At 46.2% G+C, this 19,464-nt stretch overlaps 1 protein-coding gene across 3 annotated transcripts in view; it reads right to left on the reverse strand.

The window, feature by feature from the left end:
* DZIP1 (DAZ interacting zinc finger protein 1) overlaps nucleotides 1–12,653 on the reverse strand; it is a 43,702-nt gene extending 31,049 nt beyond the window's left edge. For 2 of the 3 annotated variants that reach the window (XM_063336446.1, XM_063336432.1), the window contains exons 1-5: nucleotides 12,508–12,653; nucleotides 6,358–6,427; nucleotides 5,776–6,279; nucleotides 2,182–2,266; nucleotides 530–654 (exon numbers count right to left, since the gene is read on the reverse strand). In XM_063336446.1, the coding sequence (XP_063192516.1) occupies nucleotides 530–654; nucleotides 2,182–2,266; nucleotides 5,776–6,279; nucleotides 6,358–6,360 (717 nt within the window). In that variant the 5' untranslated portion in view covers nucleotides 6,361–6,427; nucleotides 12,508–12,653. Of the gene's footprint in view, nucleotides 1–529; nucleotides 655–2,181; nucleotides 2,267–5,775; nucleotides 6,280–6,357; nucleotides 6,428–7,947; nucleotides 8,043–12,507 lie in introns of all 3 variants that reach the window. The other variant, XM_063336442.1, reaches the window with a different exon arrangement.
* Nucleotides 12,654–19,464: the final 6,811 nt, after the last annotated feature.

Raw genomic sequence — 19,464 nt, forward strand, 5'->3', positions numbered from 1 at the left:
TTTGGGTCTCTGGTCAGCCAAATCCTAAGGATTTAAAGGCCTAGATTCTAGATTGTTTTGCTGCTTCTCAGTCTCTCCTCCTTGGACTGCTTTACACCTCTGTTAGACAGTAAAGTTCTCCACAGCAAAGAATAAATCCTACTCAGTTTATAAAGTCACGTGTAAAATCACAGTCATATCTAAGAAACACGTAATCATCACAAAATATCATAATGTCAAAAATAGCTTATATTTCACCACAGCGAGGCAATTTTAACTGCTTCAATAACAAGCCACACGTCTTCTGAATTGACAAGTGCTACAGCTCTCAAGTATTAATTTAAAATATGTCTAAAATGAAAGTGAGGAGAAAGTGGATGTTCAAAATTACAGGAGATGAGGGAGGGCTATGCTCTAATACCCAAGCACCATTGCTGCCAGACAGGCAAGCTGTAGATATATTTTTGTTCTGTTCCAGTTACAAAATGATTTAACACAGTCCAAACTACTAATTATTTTGAAAGGTTCACATTACTTACTGCATTATTACCTTAGAAAACCTGACCATATTAGCCTGTTGTTCAGCCTCTAACTGGGACTTGGTGAGCTGCAACTGCTCCTTCAGTTTCTCAATCTCATCCTGCAATTTGTCTGTCTTTGCTTTCCTCTTCTGTTCTGTTTGAAAGAAACACAGATTTTAAAAATGTTTGTTGTAATTTCTGGAAACGTGATACTTAACAGCAAATGTGTTTCTATAGTGTTTCAGAAACATCTTCACGAAGGACGACTCACATAGACCATTTCCCTTCCTACTATGAGTCTCCAAAGATGGTTTTAAATACGTATGTTCTCTGGACTGCTAACATCCTCAAAGACTGAAAAATATCAGTATTGCTGGCATGTGCAATAGTTCATAAAATACTTACAAGAAAAAGTATTATATAATCTAATTTCAAAAGGATCTAACCAACCCAGACTCAAAGAAGGATGTATGAAGGACAAAGTGAAGCTCAATGATTCAATTCTCTTAGGTTCAATTTATTCTAAATAACCTGAGTAAGGAGTCCATTTGGAATATAACTTATTATTTATCTGGAATGAGCCAGGGAGAATGTCACTGAAAAAAACCATTTTACGAATGTGCAAAAAATATAACAATCTTTGATCTTGAAACATTTTTTTGCCCAGGACTTACTAGGCTGCCATCATCTGGGAGTCTGAGCATAATGCAGAATATTATTCCAGAAATAAGTGCATAGAGTATTTCCCTCATGCAGTCATTTCAGACTAATTGTTTATATGATAATTAGTTCAACTGGTTTTGCAGCTCCTTCCACTACCATTTTTATCAAGTACAAAGTGGAGAAGAGCTTCTTTCTCCTTCCAAAACATTAACGCTTCTTCAGATGCCTACTCCAGCCCCTCTTACTTTTCCTGTTACCGTTCGGGCCTTGATAGATTCTTCCCACTCTTTCTCCTCCCGAACGCTCTTTTTTCCAAACTCATTTCTAATCACTGCCATTTATCAATACTTGTTAGTCCTTAGCAATAAATCATAAGCACGCTACCTAACAGGAAGGGAGAATTTAGAGATAAGAGACACAAACATTGAGAGCAATGTTTTTCAAACTAAACACTTTTCAATTAAGAGAAATAAAAGTACGTAAGTCAGTGGTATAGTAACCAAGATTATCATAGATACATGCAGTTAGATTATTCTTGACAGTTTCTTTTTCTCACTGTATTTTACAGTCAGTTTAGTTCAGGTGGTACTGATCCTATTCAAACTGATTTCAGGTGACCTGAATTATTTCTGTACTGATAATTCGTACGCATTCACAAAATGTATTTGCCTTAGCGCAACTTGTTCATTTTTACCCACACCTTCATAACACACATGCCTAAAGAGAAACTGCTCTGAACTCTGCTACTGAATATTCAGTGGGAATGTTAGTTTGAGAAGGTACTGTAAATATGGCACACAATTTTTTGTTAACTGTTTTTCAGAGACTGGAACATATGTTGCCCAATACATTTTATCAGTCAGTGTTGCTTGCATTTACACAAATTCAAATCTGCCACCTAAAAATGGAACGTGAAAATCATTCTTCCCAGTTACACAAAATCACGGACTGCACATTCCCACTCTCTTTACACTCTTCTAAACTATCTCAATTTTTTTTATAACACTAAAGTACATACCAATCTCAGATTCTTCTGGATGACGCCTTTGCATGTGACTTTGTAAAAAGGAATAGTTCATAAAAGCCTTTTCACAAAACTGACACTAAAAAAAAAACAGATAAAAACATGTTACTTATTACTAGTAACATCTGTTTGGTAAGTATAGCAGTTAAGGTTTTCAACAGGTTATTACATTTTTTCCAGATGTCAAAAGTAGGTAACTTTAACAAATTCTCAATAATGAATACAATTCTCACAGTGACAGATTTCTGTAAAATTACTAATATATTTGTGTTATTTAATGTGATGGTCAGTGGCAAGAATCCCATTGTGCTAGGCTACAATATCTGAACAAAAAAGACTCTGACCAAGTAAGTTTAAATTCAGATATAAACCACAGATAAGAGATGAATATACACAGGTAGAGAAGTGTAAGGAAAAAGTAAGACAACACTATTCAGCCAAATACACACCCACTCCAGCCAACTCGCAGCTCAGGTATTTTAAGATTTTTGTATCACAGCAAAAGAGAGCACCATACAGTCAGAGAAAAACCCAATAAAGATGGGTTTGAGTATACGTAAGTGAGTTGTAAGATGACAATACCAGAAGGACCATAGATATGTAAAAAGGTCAGACATTTCAACCAAAATAAGGTAACAATGCACAATTGTGCAAGAAAGGGTACATACATACATATATTAGTATGCTACCTAGCATCCTTCTGAAGTGTAAACTGTTTAAATTACTGTTCCTATAATTTCCTTATTAGTTTGGAATTTGAATTATATTTTAAGTCAAGTTTGGACCCTACCCACTTTAAAAGATTTTTTTTGTTCACTTTCAAAGTACATTCCACTAATGTTCAGAATATTAAAAACAGATGGGAAGAACATAAGCTACACCTACAGATTTTGCAACATACTGTTAAGACTGAATGAAAGCCCCTAATTGCTTTAGTTAGGGCTGCTTGTTCCCTCTTTCTTTCAAATAAATACTTTTTGCTTGTTACCTCTTTCTTTCAAATATTTTTTTTTCAAATAAGTATATTTTAACAAACCACAGATACTCAGCTGAGTCCTTTTTCCTCATCAATGTGATATGACTGTAAGAGACTGACTTAACAGATTTAAGACCTTGGCACCACAATCAAATTCCCAGATTTCATCTAATATTTAAAGTACTGCCACTGATAGTCAGGTAGGCTATTAAATATAGGTCTCTTTCAGCAAACACTAAAGCCATGAATTATTAAGACAAATTTTGTTGGACAAATGCAAAAATGTGCCAACGTAAAACCAAAGCATTGCTGCCAACCAAGAGGGAGCTCACAGTCTAACAGATCACACATGATTTATGGAATGAAATTGGCTGTGAAATAATGTTATCCATTCAAGCACAAACTTCATGTCAGTTTGACTTGCTGGTAGTGAAAGAAAGCTCTTGCTGCAGGAGACAGGATTAACACAGGGAACATTTAGGTTTTGAATTATGCAACGTTATTCTTGCAACTACTTTTTACAGTGTTATGTGCACTTTGTGCCTACACTGTGCACTTCATGCCTACACTGTGCATGAGAATATAAGGTTAAAAATTATTATTTAAAATTAAATTTCTATTACTCAGGTGAAGGTATTGACCTGTAAGTCTTTAATTTATGTCTTGTAAGTACCAGTACCATTTTGTAGTAGTATTTCAAGGTTGAACTTACATTGGTGGTGGGTTAAAGGCATTAAATATGAATTCCAAAGCATGGCTACATTAGATATAAAATGTGCCTCCACTAAAAAAGGCAAATAACTATTTACAGGCTTGTTTGCTAAACAGCCAAGACTTTAAGGGGATGAAACCTGAACTACCCACTCAGGAACACCAGCAAACGCCTTACTAGCTGGCACTGCAGATCATCCAAGATCACGGCACAGATAAATAATACACAATTATTGTTTACTGATCACACTGCTGCCCTGCATTTACAAACCCTAGGAAGAGTTTAATTTAACTCTGGCATTCACACTCAGAATCCTGAAAACACTGTAGGAACTGTAGGTACTGCAGGAACTGTTCAATGTCACTCCCTGAACTGACTCTTCCCGCGTGAACGTAAGTAATTTCTAGAGAAAAGAATTCACTAACAGGAAAAAAGGGGGGAAGGCAGATATTTCCTTTATATGAAATTAAGCTAGAAATTGCAAATAGCTTTCCACCTCTGCTTTATTGTAAATACCACTGAATACAAGATTATTGATGAGCCAAGATCACTACTATGTTCTTCAGCTTCCACTGAAACAGTTGTATACTACAAATATTTCAGGAAAACGTGGTAATATTTAACTGGCAATCACAGTGTGAGAATTACTTAACTTCACACATAAAATTATGCATGCAAACTGTTTTCTTTTGCAACACAGGTCAGACAAACTGCTCTGTAAGTTGCATAAAGGCTTTTTAAAACAGCTCAACATCAGCAGCTTGTCCTTAAGACTAACAGTCAAATGAATGCATTGAGTCAAGGTTCCCATGAAGTCTACCATATGTACAGCTTTAGTCTTGGGGCATAAGGTAACTTTTCCCTTACAGAAACACTTGAGCTGATGTCTTAAAAAAATTAAACTTAACTAAACTTAATCAACCAGACTGCTGAAATTAGTATTATATTGCTGGATAAGACTGTACAAACTGTAAGAAAACTTGCATTATTTCTGTACTGCAACCGTTCCATAATTAAGTAAAATTTTAACAATCAGGACTGCTAGTATCGCAAGAACTTAAAAAAGGGAAGAAAACTATACCTTTAAATGCATAGACACAAAGAGCTAGCCTGAGATCATATCAAGTCTGTGTCCAATGTACTCTAGACTTCAGACTACATTTGAAGCTGCAGTCTGCATTCCTGATACCTGTTGAAAAATGCTGAAGCTGAAAAATATTTAAATCTAACTATTACACCCAGAACACAAAAAACCCTCCCAAAAAAACCTGAATGCTATGACACAGAGAGTCAGAACAATAATGGACTAAGGCTCTTAGGGAAGACCCTTATGGAACAGATTGTTGTGGAGTTAGGGATGAGCTAATTTACGTAGGCTTTTTAACATCATGCCTGAGTCACTTCTGAGTCACAAGTAGAAAGTTTGTGCCTGGAGAAAGTTACTGCAGGAAAGTGACAACTCGCAGACAGGTAGGTTACTGCTTAGTACCAGTTCTGGTGCACTTGCCCTGTGTGCCTTTGGAGCATGTAGTTGCACAAGGAAAGACAGCAAGAGAAAAGTAGTAACACGTTTATCCGAGGTTTCGTATGTGTGTGTATCTGATACTTCAGATGCCTCAAAAGCGAATCCAAGAATATAGAGCACTTGTTAGTAAAAAGAGGATTTGCTAAAGATGATGTAGCACTCTCCCAAATGTCTGTGAAACACAGATGAGACGCAAAGCACCTGCAAGCAATGCACTCCTTTTTTGTAAGGTAACTAGTCCCCGCAGCACCAGCCTTCCACCCAGAAAGCGACTGACTGCACCCTGGCAAAGCAGGACTGCCCTGCTGCCTATCCCCGGTGGGCTTGGAGCCAGCAAGGTGTGGTTGACCAGGCCGCCAGGACCTCCCCTCTCACCTGGTGGTAGCTGGTTCGGGCCTCCAGCATCATCTGCTGGGTGCTGATCATCTTCTTCCTCCGACGGCACTCCTCCTTGAGCCCCTTGATCTCCTGCGAGCGCTGGGCCACCTCCTTGCCCAGCTGGTCGCGTTGGGCCTGGCTGGCCCGCAGGGCCTCCTCCAGGCTGCCGAGCTGGGCGCTGAGGTACTCCTGGGAGTGCAGCAGGTACTCGGTGCAGAGCTGGGCCAGGCGCAGCAGCTTGAGCAGCAGCGGGTCGGCGGGGCCCTGGCAGTGGGGGCAGCGCTCCCGCTCGGCGCTGCAGAAGGTGACGTGCTCCAGGTGCTCCTGCAGGACGCCCACGTCCCCCTCCCGCGACACCCGGCCCACGTCCACGGCGCTCAGCCGCCGCCAGTCCGGGGCCTCATGGCGGCCGCGGAACTGGAAGGCGGGAAACGGCGCCGGCCCCGCTCCAGCCCCGGCTCCCCCGGCAGACGGCGGGTAGTAGGCGCGCTCGGTGAAGGGCTGCGGGAGAGAGACACGGGTCAGCCCGGGCCGGCACCCAGCCCTTCCTCCCTCTCTCCCCCCGTCCCCGGCGCTCACCATGCCGGGGCTCCGTCCCTCGGGCTCCGCTGGGCGCCGGCGTCCTCCGTGTCGCTATGGCAGCCACGGCCTGCGCGGGGGGGGAGGCGGGAGTGAGGCCCGGCCGCGCCGCCCCTCGTCCTCCCCACCGCTCCCCGACACGTCGCCTTCCCTGCGCCCGGCCCGGCCCGGCCCGGCCCGCCCGGGGGTGGCACGCCGGGACAGGCGGCGGCAGCCGCGTCCCACCGCGGGGACTCGGCTCCCTGCGCGGTGCGAATCCCGCCCGCTTCCCCCTCCTGGCAGCTTCTTTCCCCGGTGCCTCCGCGTTGGCCGGGCAGAGCCGTGATCCTTAGCCCGCTCCCGCGGGTCCCGGTGCTCCCCCTGCCTCCGAACGCTCGTACCGGTACGTCCTTCACCATCTCCACGCGTTACTCACAGCTACAAACGTACCCTCAGCGACGCCTCACCACAGCTACACAGCGTATGTCTTCTCTCTCCACATTCCCTTCACCGCAGAAGTCTATACGTGGCACGCTACAGACCCCTTTCACTTCACCACAGAATTCTATACATGGCACCCTATAGACCCATTTCACTTCACCACATCGTGCCTCCCCACCCACCACCCCGACCCTCCTCTACGCCGCTCCTTACTCACAGGCCGTTCTCTCTCCACCACCATGACTATTCTCACTCCTCTACCCCTCCTTGCTGTTTTATGCCCTTCTCCAGCCTCACCTGCTCATCTCCCAGATGTGGTGACACCTGTCACGTCCCCACCATCAGCACATGGTACGTATGCTATTTCTCTGTACATCTTCACGCTGCTGCAGCCCCGTGTGCCCCAGCTGGTAGCTCCATGCAATCTCTGCAGTGCAACTCCATAGCCTCCCAACACGGCACACCAATCTCCTGCCAGGCGCTTTCACACACTTTCCTCACCCTAATGCAGTCATACACCCTTTGCATGCCGCTTCCAGATGCTCTCCTCACTCATCACACCAACACCCCTCCGCCTAGTATCACCAGGCACCAGGACCACCTCTTACAACCATATAACCCTACAACCTCGCCATGCCTGCCTGTCACTCCTGCCTTGCTCCACCAATCCCAAACACTTTATTCCCACAAAGCATCTCCTGGCTTGCGTATATTACCTACTTCACCACCCCATGCTCAAATACTTTTCTTCAAAGGCAACCAACAACTGGTGTCCATCTCCCTGCCTCACCACAATTCCTAGTACTCCCAGCTTGGTGTTCCCATTGCCCTGATCCTGCTCAGTTGCTTCAAAGTCTGTCCCCAGGCAGGAGCATCCTTCTACTCCATCGTACAAAATTATCCTATTCCCTGCTCATCCTTACTATCTTCTCCAAAAACCTGCTCTTCCTGTTACCTCTTCTTAATATTTCAGCCCCCTGGACTGCCCCTGCCTTACCACCATGTCCTATGTTTATACCTACCTGGCTTTTCAGTCCCTTCCACAGATGCTTCAGTTTCTCATCCTCCTGGTCATTCATAGATACACACCTCTCCAAGAACATTCACACAATATATACTCGATCATACACTCCATTCCATACGCTCCTACATCATGTACCATAGACTCACAGAAATTTTGTTCACAAGGGTCCTCTGGTGATCATCTAGTCCAACTTTCTGCTCAACGCAGGGCTGTCACCAACACTAGTTCACATCACCTGTGGCTTTAAAGATGAACAAACAGTCCATGACCTTTCTGGGCAACCGGTTACATGGCTGTGCTGTCCTCCTGCTGAAAACATTTTCCGTAATATCTCACTGAGTATCTGCTACTACCAAGAAAAAAATGGTTCTGACATTTTTGCAACTGTTCTTCAAGTAGCTGTAGGCCGTTATTAGAGTGCCCCTTGCCTTCTCTTCACCACACTAAAGAAGCCCAGCCCCCTCAACATCTTATTGTAGGTCCTGTGCTGTAGACCCTTAAGCATCTTGTTAGTCCTCTTCTGTCCCCTTTCAGTGTCGCCACATCCCTCAGGCTCCCCCTCAATATTTTCCTCCATTCATCTCCTAGGAACTTACAATGAACCTCACCTCTCATCTGCATTTTTAATATTGCCCTTTCTAATATAAACAGTAACATGTCTGCTATTACTCACAACATACATCTTCCATGCAAACACCAACAATGTTGTTATATGCACTAATGCAAGGACCGTTTTCCCTCACAAATTACAAGCTCTTAGTTTTATGTAGGTTTTTACGTCAGTTGTTATGCAAAAAAGCTTGTTTGCTTTTCCCACATACATGAATTGATAGAACAAAATACACTGGATACAAACCTGGCCTCACTTAATTCCCCTCATATTAGCAGACATAGGTTGACTGGATAGGATAGGATAGCATAATTTCAGTTGGAAGGGACCTACAACAATCACCTAATCCAACTGCCTGACCAATTCAGGGCTGACCAAAAGGTAAAGCATGTTATTAAGGGCATTGTCCAAATGCCCCTTAAACACTGACAGGTTTGGGGCATCGTCCACCTCTCTAGGAAGCCTGTTCCAGTGTTTGACCACCCTCTTAGTATAGAAATCCTTCCTAATGTCCAGTCTAAACCTCCCCTCAGGCAGCTTTGAACCATTCCCACATGTCCTGTCACTGGATCCCAGGGAGAAGAGCTCAGCACCTCCCTCTCTGCTTCCCCTCCTCAGGAAGCTGTAGAGAGCAATGAGGTCACCTCTCAGCCTCCTTTTCTCCAAACTAGAAGAAGTCCTTAGCTGCTCCTCATAAGACATTCCTTCCAGCCCTTTCACCAGCTTTGTTGCCCTCCTCTGGACGAATTCGAGGACCTTCACATCCTTCTTAAACTGTGGGGCCCGGAACTGCACACAGTACTCAAGGTGAGGCCGCACCAATGCTGAGTACAGCGGGATAATCACCTCTTTTGACTGGCTGGTGATACTGCGTTTGATGCATCCCAGCATATACGCCCAACCTATGGTCAGGCCAAGCCCTGGGACAGCTACTCTGTGGTGCTCTCCATGAACAGTCTGCTCTCCATACCTCCGTACTCACTGGCTACTTTCTCACTTGGTGTCAGGAGGTGACAAGGCTGCACATCCCCTTTCCTCCTGCAGGAAACGCAGGCACATAACAGACTGAAGCGCTAAAAAGATGGACCTCTGACAGGAAGAAACGGGGGTCTGGTACTGAACACCTGCAGCAGAGGTGTCTTCCTTGCAGTCAGTGCACCCAAAAACAATGACCACGGGACACACCTCTGCTTCACAGCAGAGACGCAAGCATTTCCTCCAGCCCTCAGCTACCAAAACCTTATCCCAGCCAGTGTCAGAGAGACACAAATCAGCCTCAGATCACGCACTTCAGCATCCCAGGGTCCAACTCTTACCAGCCTCTCCCACCCTTCACACTCACACCTACCCCTGCACAAAGGGAAAACTGGAGGAAATGCCTGTCTTTTCATACCCCCAGAGAACCACAAGGACTCCTCTCCTGCTTTATCCACACAGAGAAAAGTGTCACCCTTCTGTCTTCCCCATTTCTGTAAAAAGGTTGAAAATCAACCTTTCCAAGAACGTATCTAGGCCCAGTGCAAGGTTTCATTAATCTAAAAAATTAATTTCAATGTATTGGAAGTTTGAACAGAGAAGGTAGTAACATGAACACAGGACAGTGAGCCCTCCTGCTTGTTGGCTCGAGCCACCCTGGCAGGCAATCTTCCAAAATACTTGGCGCTACAACTTGCTTTTTGGACCTTTAACCTTAAGCCTACTGGCCACACTTTACTGCAATACATAAGGCTCAGTACCTCTTCCATTCAGATTCTTACGTCACTTACCATGACATTTTTTGTAATTTAGAAAGATACTGTGTGGTGTTCGTAACATTGCAGCCTTCTCCTGCAAGGGTGACATTTTTGCCACCTCATTTTCCACGAATGGGGCCTCCAGCAATTGCTACCTTCAAAGAAATTTGTTTAACATTTTTTATACATAAGAAATATAGATTTGCTTGATTTACCACTGAACTTTGCACTGCTCTGACTCCTCAAGTATTAAGAAATATACCGCTAATCTGCTTTAGAGCTATTCCTAATATACTGCAGACTCACTTCCATTTAGTGTATAAATACACTTCTATTTGTAAGCAGCTAGGTTTTTTAAAAATGCCCCAAATACTGACTACTGTCCAAAATGTTCATGCTGAGTTCCTTAAAACACCTTGAAAACTTGTATTTGGATACTCTTCCTAGTCAAAGGAACTGTTAGGTTGTACATAATGAAATCTATCTCCCAAAGATCTGCTCTATCTATTTAGAATAGAATCATAGAATCATCTAGGTTGGAAGGGACCTTTAAGATCATCAAGTCCATCCATCAGCCTAACACTACCAAGTCCACCACTAAACTATATCCCTAAGCACCACATCTACCTGTCTTTTAAATACCTCCAGGGATGGCAATTCCACCACTTCCCTGGGCTTGACAATCCTTTTGGTGAAGAAATTTTTCCTAATATCCATCTAAACCTCCACTGGTGCAACCTGAGACCATTTCCTCTTGTCCTATTGTTTATTACTTAGAAGGAATTTTTTTTCATAGAAAACACATGAGTTTCGTGAACTATCAATTTGTGTGTCAAGCAGAGCCTGAAAAAGCACACATATGGTAAGTCTTCAACTCACAGATGCATGGGTTTAATGAAAAAAAATCCGTTATTTAAAGCCAGCAAAGTTAAACCAAACCCATGGATATGCTTACTTGCTCGACTGATGTATTTAGTTAGGAATATCCACATGGAGTTTCATGCAGCTCCAACTAAGCATGCTTTAACTGAAGGTGACCTGGCAGCCATGCATCACTAAGCGGAGGAGAAGCACCAGCTGCCCAGGTATCTCAATGGTGGCAGAAAGGGCACGTACAGGCAGAGGCAGCCCTGCTCCACCACCTTCTTTCCTTTCTTTCTGCCAGATTCACTCCACCCTAGGAGCTGCGCCCAGGTAGAAGTTGGGGCTGTCACAGAATCACAGAATGGTTTGGATTGGAAGGCACCTTGAAGATCACCTAGTTCCAACCCCCCTGCCATGGGCAGGGATACCTCCCACTAGACCAGGCTGCTCAAAGCCCCATCCAGCCTGGCCTTGAACACCTCCAGGGATGGGGCAGCCACAGCTTCCCTGGGCAACCTGTTCCAGTGTCTCACCACCCTCAGAGTAAAGAATTCCTTCCTAATATCTAATGTAAATCTCCCCTCTTTCAGTTTAAAACTGCTACCCCTTGTCCTATCACTACGTGCCCTTGTAAATGTCCCTCCCCATCTCTCCTGTAGGCCCCCTTTAGGTACCGGAAGGCCGCTATAAGGTCTCCCCGGAGCCTTCTCCAGGCTGAACAACCCCAGCTCTCTCAGCCTGTCCTCATAGCAGAGGTTCTCCAGCCCTCTGATCATCTTCGTGGCCCCCTGCTGGCCCCGCTCCAACAGGTCCATGTCCTCCTTGTGCTGAGGGCTCCAGAGCTGGACGCAGTACTGCAGGTGGGGTCTCACCACAGCGGCGCAGAGGGGCAGAATCCCCTCCCTCGCCCTGCTGGCCACGCTGCTTTTGATGCAGCCCAGGATGCCGCTGGCTTTCTGGGCTGCCAGGGCACGTTGCTGGCTCATGTTGAGCTTCTCACCCACCAACACCCCCAAGCCCCTCTCCTCAGGGCTGCTCTCAAGCCATTCTCCGCCCAGCCTGTACCTGTGCTTGGGACTGCCCTGATCCCACCCTGCGGGGCCGCCTCAGTTCGGGGTGGCACCGCCGTGACTGGAGGGTGGCGGCCGGCGGCGGAGGCCCTGCTCCCCCGCACACCCGTTACCACCGGGCTGGCTGCCAGAGGGGGAAAAGCGGCGTTTCACCCCCCGGGCTGTGCCCGCAGGCCAGGCCCGGGCCCGGCGGTGTGCCGCGGGAGCCGGCCGAGAAGGGCCGGGCCTGCGGGAGGCCCGAAGCCGGGCTCCATCTCCCAGCCAAAACCTCCGGCTCCGCTTGGGAGAGCGGCCTCCCTCCCCCGCTCCCTCCCGCCTTCCCCTCAGGAGAGGCCCCGCCGCGCGCTTCCCTCCCCTCACCCCCCTGCCCCACAGCGGCTGCCCGGCCCGGCGGGGCGGGGGAGAAGGGGGGGAAGCCCCTCCGCTCACCTCAGGCTGCTCGGCGGAGCGCGGTTCCCCGCCGTCGGGCGCGGAGGGGCGGCGGGGCTGCGGACGCTCCCCGCCCCCGACCCGGGCGGTTACTGGTGCGTGCCGCGGAGGGAGGCAGCTGCCCTCCGCCGCCTCCCCCTCCTCGCCTCCCCCGTCCCCCTGCGGCGCCCGCCTCCCCGCGGCGGCGGAGGATGAGCCGGGGCGGCGGCGCGTGGGGAGGGATCTGGAGGGGGGACCTGGGGGGACTGCAGTGAGTGTCGTGTTAACTCCCGGAGGCGGGGGGTGGCTCTTCCATGAGTGTTTTCCCGAAGCGTGCCACAACACGAGGACACCAAGTGCCAGTGAGAGGGTATAAGGCGGGAGCAGGATTCCCTGCAGGTGTCTTAGCTGGAGAGATTGGGTTCAATGAAGGCGTACATCCCGTCGCGCAGCTGGAACCGGTACAAGGGCTGCAGATTGCATCAGGTCCTCCTAATGTTCTTCCTCTTCCCTGCAAGGTTTTGCATTGTGGTTTCGCCAAAATAACTGCTTTGTGGCAAGGAGGAAAATTTCATAGAATCATAGAATGGTTAGAGTTGGACGCCTAGTTCCATTCCCCTGCCATGGGCAGGGACACCTCCCACTAGACCAGGCTGCTCAAAGCCCCATCCAGCCTGGCCTTGAACACTTCCAGGGATGGGGCACCCACAACTTCTCTGGGCAACCTGTTCCACTGCCTCAGCATCCTCAGAGTGAAAAATTTCTTCCTGATATCTAATATAAATCTCCCCTCTTCCAGTCTGAAGCCATTACCCCTCATCCTATCACTCCACTACCTGATAAAGAGTCCCTCCCCATCTCTCCTGTAGGCCCCCATCAGGTACTGGAAGGCCGCTGTAAGGTCTCCCCGGAGCCTTCTCTTCTCCAGGCTGAACAACCCCAGCTCTCTCAGCCTGTCCTCACAGCAGAGGTGCCCCAGCCCTCTCATCATCTTCGTGGCCCTCCTCTGGACCCAAAAATAGATCAGGTTTATAGAACTATTCAAATAGTTTGTATTTAATATAAAATATGCCAGCAAATTCAGCAGAGGAGATGGCCATTGCAAATGACGACACCTCATCTTCACTGAGGAGTTCCATTCAGTCAGGGAGACACCATTTTTTCCCAACGTATATAGGCAATAAGCTCTGGAAAATTTTTGCCTCTCAACGTGCATGCTCAGAGATTCACCAAGATGCCAACTTTCCTTCCTGAACAATGAAATTCGGTTGCAACTGTGTTGATGCGGGCACACATGCTGCTTACACCAGCTTTAAGAAAATAAGTAATCATTTGGATGCTTCAGTTTTTAATGTCCTAAGGGCACCTCAGTGTGCTCCAGTCACTAATGGGCATTCAATCCATAGGATCAGGCTGCAGCTAGTCTGAAGGAAAACCTGAACACGTGTAAAACATGTAAAATGTCAGGTCCTCAGTACTGACTGTTGCCTCTGCAGATCTGCTCCTATTGGGCTGCACTAATTGCTACAGCAGGCGTTGCCAGAGGAAGATAGGGATATAGAGGCTTTAGTGTGGTAAACCTTAATTAACACTAACAATCAAGAGAGGACTTTGAAAACTAGCAATGCAACAGTCACAGCCTCTATGGGTCATGCCTAGAGGCAAATATACACTATGATGATGAGCACATTATATGAATGGTTGGAGCACTCACTTAGAAAGGAAGACATGCAAGTGTGGTCCCTTCTGTGACCAAGAAGTTTTATACCCCATGCCCTTCTTAAAATGTTCGAACAGGAACACCACAGTCCTTTCAGCATGCCTTCTAAGCATCTCTTGCTGAAGCTGGTTTTTATATCAAAATAAATGCTGAAATGCCAGAGATTCTCATTACTTGATGAGGAGAGGTGCGTATGAAGAAACGCTTGGATCTTGGTCACTTTATCTAGTATCTGTTTAATATAAAATATACAAGCAGCCCTTTGAACGTGAGCTAGAACCAAGTTTTGTCTTTTGTGAGGGTAGAGCCATCACCCTGCCTGCTAGACAGAGGCTCATTCTTTCCCTCTTATTTCCTTCCAGAGCTTGATTAATCTTTAATTACTTGCTGTAAGTGGTACAGCCTCACTTGGCAAGAGCGGGTATTCTATAACCCACATTAGTGCCCAGTTCCTCCTGCCTCAGATCATATAGCTTGGTGACAAAAGTACCCTTCTAAAACATGCATGGATTTACTAGGAGAGGACCAAGAGCCTTTTAGCTTTTCCCAATGGCATGACTTGACACAGGAGGTCTAGGACAGCCAGCAGTCCAGCTGGAGCAGACAGGTGACTACTGTTCATGCACAAACAGGCAGTGGTGTCCAATCACCGTAAAGCCAATGTGCACCTACATCTGCCAAGAAGGTTTCAGCTGATCCCCAGCCGCATGGGTGATGTACCGTGTGAATTGCTGCCTTGGGAGACGGTAAACTTTCTCCATTGGCATTGTGAAGTTCAGTAATTGTCACATTTAACAGACATGCTGTGAGAACATGTGGGATGTGCTCCTCTGGTGAACTAGCTTAAGGTGTGCCCAGCTTGTGCACACCATAGAACCACTGAAAAAAATGTTCAGCAGCTCATTTCTTGAAGATATGGTGCTTTGGGTGTTTTCAGACAAGGTGTTGTATTTTTTTCTCGAGGTGCCTAGGAGGCAGTGAAATACTAGCTTCTCCAGTTAGCTACTGACCTTTTTTTTCAGTAACAGATGATAGCTGAATGGGAATTTTAGGAACCTAAATTTGCACTGAGGCACTTAAGACTTTATCAAGAGTCTTAACACGAAGCCTTTTCTTCCCCTAGGATTGTTTTACTCCCAGTTTCTTATACCCAGTCACACTTCAAGTTTTACACACTTTTCCTATTTTATCCTGTATGTCTCATTATTGTGCACTAACACATTATTTTCCACGTGCCAGCCTGCTGCAGGGAATGGTTTAGATAAAGAACATTCCCACTTTGTGGTCCAAGTTTACCAAATAATGTTAAGTCTATGTTACTACTTAAGTCCCCTACTTAATGTAGAGGACTCTGGCAATTAACAGAGCCCTCTAGAGGTAGTTTGTGTGCATTCTGAAACTATTATGAAACTGTGATCCGTTGTTCTGGGAGGATTTTCCATGTTCTTTTGACAGAGTGCAATGATGAATATAGTTTTTTTTGTCAGAATTCAGGAAAAAGGAGTAGGGAAGAACTGAGATTTCTAGGAAGCAGAAAGATTTTTATGGGAAGCTGGTGAGAAGAGCTAAGAATTAAGATGGAATGAGGAAAGTGAGTTAAAATGTGGTAAGTAAACCTAGGGTAATGATTGGAGCAAGGTACTTGTGAGGCTTATAGAGGGTACCTGCAACTGGAGGACACCAAAAAAAGAGAGATTATTCTGATTGTGGGGTGAAATACGATGGCATCTTGGCCATGGCTATTTGGGAAATGCCCTGGGTAGCAGGGATGTCAGGGCACAGTGTGGGCCGGCTGCTCCCCATGGAGTTGTCGGGGCAGGACCTGGCCACCACGGCCCATCCCACCATCCCAGCCAGGAGCAGGGCAGCTGGGGGCACCGGGGCAGACCCAGCCCCGGGCACTGGGCACCTCCCTGGGGACGGGGACGGGCTGAGACTCGGCAGAGCCCATGGCCGGGCAGAGCAGGGCTGTGGGGAGCTGGAGACCAACCCTGCTGCGGTGTCACTGGGGCAGGGGCTCAGGACCCCAGGGGAGATGACATGGGGTCCTGGGCCATGGGGAGGCTGGGGGAGGCTGGGCAGGGACAGTAGGGCCTGGTGGTGCCCTCTGGGCCCTGAGGCAATGCCTTAAGTGAAAAAATTATCTGCGTGTTTTGTGGAATGGAGGAGGATGCCTTACATGTTCTACAAGATGTTTTAATTTGAGAGGGCAGTGGAAAAAACTGTCTTGGGAACCGAGAAATAGACTCTTCAGTAATCTTTCTCCTACAGCACCCTCAGAGTGACGCATACCAGCAATCATTAACTCTGGGTGGAAAGTTGACCTGAGTAGCACAGTACAGGCATAATAATGAACCTAGCCAGATTCTCAGTTTATTTAATCTTTTCCTTCCTGCCAACTCCCTCCACGGCACATTTTTCAATTTTAATGCCTATAATACTTCCATCTGTTCAATCTTTCCATCACTTAGTTTACCTGAGGAAATAATTTAAGTATATATTTTTATCACAGGAAAACAAAGCGTTTAAAAGAAAAGAAAGGCAGGATGAGCCGCTCTCCTGTCTCCTCTGTGCCAGCTCCTTCATTCCAACACACACTACCAGCTGTGATTAAGCAGTTTGAAGACACACTGTAGTGTAGTTTAACAAATTTCATTTTCAAGTTTGGGTACTTCATACTCTTCTCCAACTAAATCTTCTTATTTTATTCAAATAAAACTGTTTCTCTTAAAGGTTTCTCTTCATGTAACAAGTCTAGCTGGATTTTACTGAGACGGCCATGCAGTTCATTTATCTTCCTTTCTCCCAAACATGGAGGGAATTCAACTTAACACTAAAGAAATGTCTGTAAACTCACTGATTGTGAGTTTCATCTACTTTACACATAGATACTATTGTAATAGTGTCCCATCTGTCTTATTTGTGGTGAGCACCTAAGTCATATGCCAAGAACAGCATCATGAAGCTTTTTCATTTCTCAGGTGAGTGTAACCTGAAATTTCTGTCTTGTTTCTGATGACTTTTTGCCTTCTTGTAAACTTCTTTCCCAGTATGTGAACAATAAGGTAATTACAGGTACCATAGTTTTAGCAAAGTGATACTTTCTTGACCATTCAAGCCCCTTTCTTGACCTGTCATAATTTTCGTATGTCCAAGAGTCTCAGAGCACGCACTACGTACCTCTGTGTGATGAGGAGAGGGAAGGCTGCAGGCAGGACCTCAGCCAGGGCGCCTGTGACTCCCCTTGGCTCCGGCCACTGCTTTGCCAAGCGGAGTTTGACTGGGAGCCTCTGTGGATACCCAGCAAAGCAACTCAAGCGATGTCAGCCTCAGCCTGGCTCACTGTCTGCCGTAACAGCAGTCCGCATACCCCAGAGCCCTGTCATTGAGCTTGGCACGCAGCGCTGAAACAGCCATTGTAGCTGCACTGCTTCCAAGCGGTCCCTGCAGCTCCAGGCAGGGTAAATATCCCTCTTCCAGCCCATCGGGTTCACCCAGTGAGCTCCATCCAGCCAAGCTCAGGTTTGCACTCAGAAAAACATCCGCTGTCCATCGTGTGTCACGTGTGGTATCTAACTTCTTGGTTTTTAGAAACTGTTGTTGATACTGTTGATATAATTGGAGCAATAGGAAGGTCACTGAATGCTGGCAGTGAATTAAGGAACTAGTTTTTAACACTTAACAACATCTAGGTGAATTTTTAATGGCATGCATTAGATATTTGTTCTTTTCCTGGCCAGCTACATTGCAGTTTTACACTGACTGGAATGCAATCATTTTTGTGGGCAATAAATAAACTGTAAGAAAAGGGAAAGTGAACCACCAGCTCTCAGAACCTCAGTCATAAAGTGTACAAGGGCAGTCTGTTCCCCCTTTCCTTTTTGTCCTGGTTTGAGCAACACAGGACTAATTTCTCTTCTAATGCTTGGGAAAACTGTACTTTTAGCAGACTGCAGTGTCTGAATTTGTGAGAATATTTACCTTACAGCCAGCTGTGGTATGTGGGATTCAAGGCCTCAGTGTTTTTGAGCCTTGCCAGGTGCAGGGATGAGGAGGAGCGAGACCCAGGCTGGCCAACAGGATTATTTCATACCATGAATGTCACATTCAGTATAAATTAGAAAGTTTGTGGAGGAGTTCTCTCTCTCCCTTGATGGCGGCAGTGCAGAGAACTTCTTGCCCCAGTACCGGACCCCTGATCCCTTCCCTTCCTCTCGGACCCGCAGTGCTCACAATGTCTGACATTTGCTGTCCCCTGCTGGGAGTGCACAGCCTCCTGCTGACAGCGATGGCTGAGTGTAATCCGTGTGTATCTCATATTGGTATCGGGATCGATACTGGTTCTTTAGTGTTACTAATGTTAATTATTTAGTCTTATTTATTAAATCTATTTATATTTCAACCCTCTGGTTTTCCTTGCTTTCCCCGCTTCCCCTTCCCGGGTGGGGAGGGGTCATCGGGAGATTGAATAATTGTCTAAATGATTGCTATGGGTTTCTCAAACCTTAGCACTTTTTTTTCCCCCAAATGTTTTCAATCCTGATACTCAAAATTTAAGGGCATGCCTTAGGACTTTGTGCCCCTTCATGACTTTTCAGAGTCCAGGATTCAGCAAAACTCTAATTTCTGAAAACAAGGAAATGAAGAGTTAATCGACTTACAGGCCACTCAGCCGGATGTACACAAGCTCTTTGTTGTCTTCCTTAAGTTGCACTTGTCTGCAGATTGCTATATGGAACAGCAAAAAGGATTAGCCGGAGCAAACCTGTGAGCGTGAGGAGAAGCAATGTACATATGTATAGGTGATTTCTGCTTGGCCTCTGGATATCTGGTCATAAGATGTGTCATCTCCTCAGGCCATCATTGCTGCATCAGCAAGGAGAATTTTGTTGCCTTTTTGGACTGTTAGCAGTTAGAGGATACACGAAGTCTATTAATTCGGAGGTGGGTGAGTAAAAGAGGATGCTGGATGGCATCACATGGCTATGGCTTCCATGCTTGTAAAAATGTGCATGAGGGATATTCTTTTGACAAATGTCTTGAATAATTGCTTTAGAGACACAGGAAACTCCCACTTAGGACAGAAGAGCATGGAGGTGTCTGTGAGAGCAGGCAGAGGTAAACTGTACATATACACACTTTCACTTCATAGTCAAAATTCTTGGAATTCTGAAGTTTGCTGACCTTGGTGTTTTGGCAGGACGTAAGATAGGAATGAACACCTCCGGTGATGGTACGATACTTTGTCAATGATATTT

Source organism: Chroicocephalus ridibundus, chromosome 1 (assembly GCF_963924245.1).
Source record: "Chroicocephalus ridibundus chromosome 1, bChrRid1.1, whole genome shotgun sequence".
Taxonomy (NCBI): domain Eukaryota; kingdom Metazoa; phylum Chordata; class Aves; order Charadriiformes; family Laridae; genus Chroicocephalus; species Chroicocephalus ridibundus.